The sequence below is a fragment of the Papilio xuthus genome, unplaced genomic scaffold (genome assembly GCF_000836235.2).
Source record: "Papilio xuthus unplaced genomic scaffold, Pxut_1.1 DF828142.1, whole genome shotgun sequence".
Lineage (NCBI taxonomy): Eukaryota > Metazoa > Arthropoda > Insecta > Lepidoptera > Papilionidae > Papilio > Papilio xuthus.
Window position 1 is genome coordinate 7,245,487 of NW_013530507.1, and position 6,656 is coordinate 7,252,142.

General features: G+C 49.6%; 3 protein-coding genes and 1 long non-coding RNA gene across 4 annotated transcripts in view; 3 read left to right on the forward strand and 1 right to left on the reverse strand.

Annotated features, from left to right (window-relative positions):
* LOC106114018 (endoplasmic reticulum metallopeptidase 1) overlaps nt 1–2,463 on the forward strand; it is a 7,865-nt gene extending 5,402 nt beyond the window's left edge. The window contains exons 11-16 of the mRNA XM_013307078.1: nt 36–221; nt 466–705; nt 809–1,016; nt 1,096–1,314; nt 1,640–1,812; nt 1,888–2,463. Coding sequence (XP_013162532.1) covers nt 36–221; nt 466–705; nt 809–1,016; nt 1,096–1,314; nt 1,640–1,812; nt 1,888–2,067 — 1,206 coding nt within the window. The 3' untranslated portion in view covers nt 2,068–2,463. The remainder of the gene's footprint in view (nt 1–35; nt 222–465; nt 706–808; nt 1,017–1,095; nt 1,315–1,639; nt 1,813–1,887) is intronic.
* Nucleotides 89–847, forward strand: LOC106114266 (uncharacterized). Its single transcript, XR_001227712.1, has 3 exons — nt 89–221; nt 466–558; nt 809–847. It is a non-coding gene; the product is annotated as an uncharacterized LOC106114266 (long non-coding RNA).
* Nucleotides 2,464–2,555: 92 nt separating the features above from the next.
* On the reverse strand, nt 2,556–4,044 carry pch2 (pachytene checkpoint 2 protein). Its single transcript, XM_013307391.1, has one exon. It carries the CDS (start codon nt 3,949–3,951, stop codon nt 2,656–2,658), a length of 1,296 nt encoding a protein of 431 aa, XP_013162845.1. The 5' UTR covers nt 3,952–4,044; the 3' UTR covers nt 2,556–2,655.
* A 36-nt stretch (nt 4,045–4,080) lies between these two features.
* The window catches only part of LOC106114019 (uncharacterized), a 4,213-nt gene continuing 1,637 nt past the window's right edge, over nt 4,081–6,656 (forward strand). The window contains exons 1-5 of the mRNA XM_013307079.1: nt 4,081–4,246; nt 4,336–4,464; nt 5,686–5,870; nt 6,055–6,319; nt 6,597–6,633. Of these exons, the coding sequence (XP_013162533.1) occupies nt 4,245–4,246; nt 4,336–4,464; nt 5,686–5,870; nt 6,055–6,319; nt 6,597–6,633 (618 nt within the window). The 5' untranslated portion in view covers nt 4,081–4,244. The remainder of the gene's footprint in view (nt 4,247–4,335; nt 4,465–5,685; nt 5,871–6,054; nt 6,320–6,596; nt 6,634–6,656) is intronic.

The following is a 6,656-nucleotide window of genomic DNA, read 5'->3' on the forward strand; positions in this document are numbered from 1 at the left end:
GCTGCGGGTCGCGCTGACGTGCCGCGTGGGTGCAGGTGGCGTGCGGCGCGGCGGCGGACGTGTGCGCGAGCGCGCTGCGCGTGGGGGGAGGGCGGCGCGCGCTGCTGTGGGCGGCGGGCGCGGCGCTGCCGGCGGCGCACACCGCTTACTTGGCGCTGGCCTCGCTCAACATGTTCGTGCCGATAATGGGGCGCGCCGGCACTCCTCCGATCCCCACTGACGTAAGATAAAACCCAAAATCATAAATAAATAAATGTTATGTAGTTATGGTTAGAGTAGAACTAGAAAAAAGACTTTAATTTCATCGAGTTTATAACTTCATGGCTTGCGAAAACGAACCGCCCGCACTGGGTCTTGTTTGCTTTCAACAAAATTACTTATTTAGATAAAACACAACGCCGAACAAAAGGGGCAGCGATGTGGTCAGCGCAGACGAGCAACAAGTGACGCGCCGGTTGTCGGCAGGTGCTGATGGCGCTACTGGTGGCGCTGCTGACGCTGAGCACGCTGAGCTGGGCGCTGCCGCTGGCGGTCGCGGCGCCGGATCTTAACAAGCTGGTGCCTATTGCGCATTCCTTATGCGGGAAAGAAACAAGCGACAGAAGTAGTGTAGCGTTGGAGAGGGAAAGTGATAGGCGGAGCGGCAGAATTCAAATCAATGACTGCGCGGTATCGCTGCTTTTCCCGCGCTGGCACTGTCCAAACGTGTGTGAGGTTGCAGGCGTGGGGCGTAGGGCGCGGCGTGTGTGTGAGGTTGCAGGAGTGGGTCCTAGGGCGCGGCTTGTGTGTGACGTGTGTGAGGTTGCAGGCGTGGGGCGCGGCATGCGTGGCGGCGGCGGGCGCGGCGCTGGCGGTGAGCGGCGGCGCGCGCGCAGCTTACAGCGCCGAGCGGCCGCAGCGCGTGCTGCTGTTCCACACGCGGCGCACGGACCACGCGCGCGCACCTCCCTCCGTGGAGCACTTCTTCTGGATACCGGAGATAGACGCCAATACGCCTCATTCGCTGGTGGGATACGGTACGCGGCGACGCCGGATGCTATAGCTGAGGCCACCATTGCAGCCCTGTATGTATGTGTGCGGTTGTCGCGCCGGCAGTGGAGGGCGTGGAGAGCGCGCGGGCGAGCGGCGCGACGGACGAGGCGGAGTGCGCGCGCTGGGTGTACTGCGGCGCGCCCTACTACCTGCCGGTGCGGCGGCTGATCGCGCGCGGACACTCGCTGCCGGCACGCGAGCCCCCGCGCACGCGCCTGCAGGCCGCCGCGCGCCGCCAGCGCCTCAACGCCACTATCTCGGCGCTGCACCTCGATATACGAGGTGCCGAACTCTTTTATTTCAATCACTCTTATTAGTAGTACCGGTAATAGCAGGGGCTACGATCTCTCCGCAACCGCCCGACTGGTGCGTATTTTGGTTGAACCGGATGCATCCTATTAGCGCCATCCTTGGTCGACAAATGTACACTTTTTATGCGACTTCTCGTCGACTCCGCGGGCTACGAAAGACTGTGTACTGATGTGATAACTCTTACGATGTACATAACTAAGGTAGATATAGTTCGCGGGCGTGGTCGGGCGCGGACGGTGGTGAGGGACAGCTCGCTGTGAAAGTAAAGCTTCAGCAGTTGTGACGTGTCGAGCAGGGCCGCAGCACGTGGTGGTGGTGGTGGCGCCGGCGGCGGGCGCGCGGCTGGCCTGGACCTCTGCGCTGTCGGGGCCGCTAGAGGGCCCGCGCTGGGGACTCCGCCGCACCTACTTCCTGAGTGTGCACCACGCGCGTGCTCCCGCGCACATGCACCTCGAGCTGCACATACAGGTGGCTTCCACATTACAAAGGCTGCATTCTATAGCGGGTGCAGACCTTCAAGGACAATATAAATTGCACTTGCAGCACGAAGGTGTGGGGGAGGAGGGGGAGGAGGAGAAGGAGGTGGCGCAGCTGTCGGTGGCTGGGCACAGCCTGTTCGGCGAGGACGCGCTGTCGGAGGAACATCAGCGGCTGCTGGCGCGCCTGCCGCCATGGACCGCGCCCTTCGGCTGGGGCGTGGACCTGCACCTGTTCGCCCTCTAGCGCACAATAGTAGCGACAATTGATGCTCTGTTTATATTTTAGGTTAAGTTGCGTTCGTCACTCGGCGGTGTCCCGAGCGACGCGCGCCTCGCCTCACTTTACTACGGGTTTAGAGTTGCCGCAGCCTCTCGCCGGTCCTCGTATCCATGGATATAAAAAATCTCAAAAACAGAAATATTTCTAATGTAAACAACTGTTATTGAGCTACTAATTTATTCGTCCCTGCGGACAAAAGTGACTAGCTGAATTGTAATGTCTTTCTTAATGTGTTATTTTGTACTGGTGAGACAAAGTGCAATATCATAGCTTGTATTTACTATGCAATATTTGAAGCTAAAATGGCACATTTATAATGTTGTTGCAAGTATTTGGTTACGGATGACCTAAAATGTGGAGTATTATAAAGTTGTTGATGAAGTTGTTTAGTTTATAATTTTTATTTTATGCTTAGACTAATAGGTGTGTGGGAAATAATCAGACTATTCCAATAGTTACAAAGTGTTTTATTAAAAAATGTTGTGTTTATAAAAGGTTTTATTTAATTCACATCACAAAAATACTTAGACTAGCTAAAACAATAAGCTTATCTCAAATGTGATCATTAGCAACAATTGATTGCTCTGCATCATTGTGAAAATCAGTCATGTCACGGATGTGTTGTGTGAGAGCTTCCCGCAGGCCCTCCAAGAATGTTGACAAAGATATTGAGCATGTCGGCTTTACATGCAATGCTAGAGTAAGGAAAGGTAAACGACGTAAGGCTCGTGCAGATATGCTTAAAGCCGCAGCTTCATGTGCTATGTTATGGAGACGGAGGCTGGTACTTGACCCATCCGTTTCTATAAAGCCTCCCGCCTCAAGCATCTGAAGTGAAAACAGTTGCTCGCTAGGAGCTATGAGGCCGCGCGCCATCAGCTCTTCACAGCAGCCACGTAAAATCTCATATGTGGCTCGCTGCGACGGCGGCCCCACCAGTCGCTTGATGTCCGCCCGATCCACAAATGCTACATCTATAGCTCCTGTCAAATTTGATGTAGTCAAAATCAAGACATTGGGATGTCGTTTCAATCTATCTAATTGAGTTAAGATCGCGTTTACTGCACGAATAGAGTCGGACGGCTCCAAGCCCGCGAGGGCGGCGCGGCGTGCATGCGCCAACGACTCTACCTCATCAATTAGCACGCAGGTCAGCGCCCGGGGGTCCTCAATAATTTCACGTATACGTTCAAACAGTTTAGCGACCAGTTTCCCACTCTCTGAGAACCATTTCGAAAATAAGCCGTGCGCATTAATTTCGAGCAAGCGCGCTCTAGAAAACTTGTGAGCGAGACGCACCGCCACTTTCTGGGCGAGCGCACGACACAAACTAGTTTTACCCGTGCCCGGGGGCCCGTGCAGTAGCACTACTCTGTTCCATCCAACGATGTTATGATCGACGCCTCGGTCACTAAATTGAAAAGATGTCTCCACAAACCTCAATAAATTTTCCTTGAGCTTAGAGTCGTATATGAGGCTTTCCCACAAGCCATAAAACTCTTCAGTTGGCAGAGTCCATACATCCGCAACAGCAACTTCCTCACCGGGAGAATTTTCGCTAAGAGTGTCGGTTTCAGCTCCAAAAGAGTCCAATTTGTAAATATGAAATATTAGATCCGTTTCACTGGTAACAACATCACAGTCATGATCTGCATCACAAATTGTTATAGATTGAACATGCTCCTGAAGTTTCACGTCTTCCTCCAAGTTACTGTTCCTCAACGTTGTCCCAGGTCTCAAATTAGTGAAATTTGCCAGAAAAGTGTGCACCATCTCTTTTAAGTCGTTTTTTCTAAGACTACTGTGTCTTTGTTGAACTACCTCTACGTGTAGTGGAGAACTCATCATAATGTAAACTTAATACTAAATGTAAAAACTAAACGAATTACAAATAAAATAAACGATCAATCTTTTTGAATTTTCAAAAGTTTACTCATAATCATAGAGTACAGTAAGTATTTTATAGAAATAATCTATAATTGTACGATGCTTCCAGGCGAAAAATCTTTTATTTACTCTTTGGCAAGAACCGAAAGATTGGATCGCGCCAAACGCGCTTTATATCTATATTAAGTGAATCAAGAAAGAAACAAAACATTAACATTTTTAATAACTATTTAAAGAAGTCTTAGCACAGTGAAATGTAAATATATAAAGGGTGTTCAACAGTATTAAATTTATATCGTTTGTGTTGTTTTACAAATTAATTTGAACTCTTGTCTTTCGTTGCAGGTGTTTTAGCCCAAATTTTAATTTAGTGCAGCGAACAATCGATTTGAATTATGCAAAAAAGAAGAGAGCTTCTTCAATTAAATGGTTCTTTGTGAATATTACAGTGTTTCTTGTATTTACTTTTGATTTGTAAGTATGTTATGTACAAATAACCTAACTTAGTTCCAACCCGGTTTACTTGGGGATGCTAATGTCAAGATCATACAATATTTTGACGTCCTCATTTGAATTGGTAGAGCCCGCTGAAATACCACGGCGACACAGAAGACAGGGGTGAAGTGGAAACAATTCCGCGTTTCGTCTGATGAGTGTGTGTCCCAGAGGCCTTACTTAGTCCCCTTTCCCTTCCCACCCTTTTTCTTATAAGGAAAGGATGGGAAGTGGGAGTGGACTTTCCGGATGAGAGGATGCATTGAAAGGGAAAATATTTTCTCTCTGTGCAATTTCTCCTCCCTGGATTAAAGGTAGGCAACGCATATACAATTGCGTATGTCTATGGACATCGGTCACTTTGCTATATCAGCGATTACATGTGGCCACTCGCTCTTTTGCCACCTTATGATAACAAAAAAAAGCTATATTTTCATCTTTTTATTGCTTTTATAATTTGATGGCGGACCACATAGCCTGCACATCTTGTAAAGAATCTTCAAATTGCCATTTTTCATTCAATTGATCAAAACTTATTGCAGCGATGGTTCAAGAGAATGCCTAGAAGTTACTTTTTTGCTTATCTAACATCTCCAACTTACTAAATGCTCTCCAAGATTCTATTGGTAACGGACCTAATGTACTGGCAGTAGGCCCTGGTACTGGGTATGTTTTTATTTTGACCCTGAGAGAACTGATTGGGGTGGTAAACTTTGGACGAGTTTGTTGTAAATGCCTTTTTGTATTATTTTAGAAATTTAGTGTTTGTTTGCAATGGTTACCTAAGAAGTTAGTGTATACTGTTATCCTCAGACATACAAAGGCTTAAATGGGTGCTCTGGTATTCCTTCCAGTAGGCTTTGAGTGTTCAGATTGTGGGAAATATGTATTGTGCGGTGTTTACACCGTACAAACTAATGGCCACTCAATGAAAATGTTCTGATATATTATCCTAATATATAATATATCTTATATATAAATATATATCTTATATAAAATACTCGTGTCACAATTTTCGTTCCCATAGACCTCCGAAACGGCTTGACCGATTTTCATGAAATTTTGTGAGCATATTGAGTAGGTTTGAGAATCGGCCAACATCTATTTTTAATTAAGCGCGGACGAAGTCGCGGGCGACAGCTAGTGTTTAAATAATAATCAGTTGTGTAATGTTTATTGCACGGTGTGTACCACTCGCAGGACGTGGTCGGGTCCGTGCTCGGGCTCGCTGGCGCGGTACGCCCAGCTGGCGGCGGCGGGCGCGGCGTGCGCGGGCGCGCTGCGGCACGCGCTGCGTCTGCTCCCGCGCCCCGCCACCGCAGCCCCGCCCGCGCGCCTCTCGCGCCGCCAGCTGCGTCTGCTCGGCCTCTCTCCTGCCGACCTGGGTACTAGCTTTTACATCACACATACTATTGACCGGCTGGCAGATCTCCGCTGTCACATTTCATTGCTAATTATAAAAATATATATGTACATATCTTTTTGTAAATCATTAATCTCTTAGGACATTTATCTATGCAACTGAGCTATTCTACTTAACCAATATACATTGTACTTGATCTTGTGCAGACTCTTCACTGGTGCTGTCGGAGGGCGAGAGCAGCTCCGCCCTCGCCCCGGCCCCCGTCCCCGCCCCCGCCGCTTCCGCCCTCGCTCCCTGTGAGCTGTCGCTGTCGCTGTCACCGCGGCGGTGGCGCGCTCCCCGCTCGCCGCCGCCCTCGCCGCCGCCCGCCTCGCCGCCCCGCTCGCCGCCCCGCTCGCCGCCTCACTCGCCGCGCGACGCGCCCCGCGACCGCTTCATCGCCGATCACCGCTCGCTCGCAGACTATCTTAAGTTTGTTTCCAATTTTCAGTAGCGAGAAGAACTACTAATATGAACTCATATCTTATATTCCGCTCCAAAAAACAAAAACTATTAGAAAAACCCCAATATGGATACCCGAATAATGGAAGCTTTAATGACTCATTTCCGATTGAACATTTAATGCGCTACCCGCTCTCCCGCGCCCTACTACTATGAAGTCAAAAGACTCGGTAACTCTACCGGCGTCGCGATGTCCAGTGATCGTGTGTTACTTTGCTGCGAACGTTATGTGGAGCGGTTCTCGCAGGCAGTACGAGGGGCGGCAGGAGGGCGCGGAGGGTGCCGTCAGTGCGGCGAGCGCCTGCGC

What these genes read in the sequence shown, in the direction of transcription:
- pch2 (XM_013307391.1), bottom strand. Translation starts at nt 3,951, where the DNA reads ATGATGAGTTCTCCACTACACGTAGAGGTAGTTCAACAAAGACACAGT.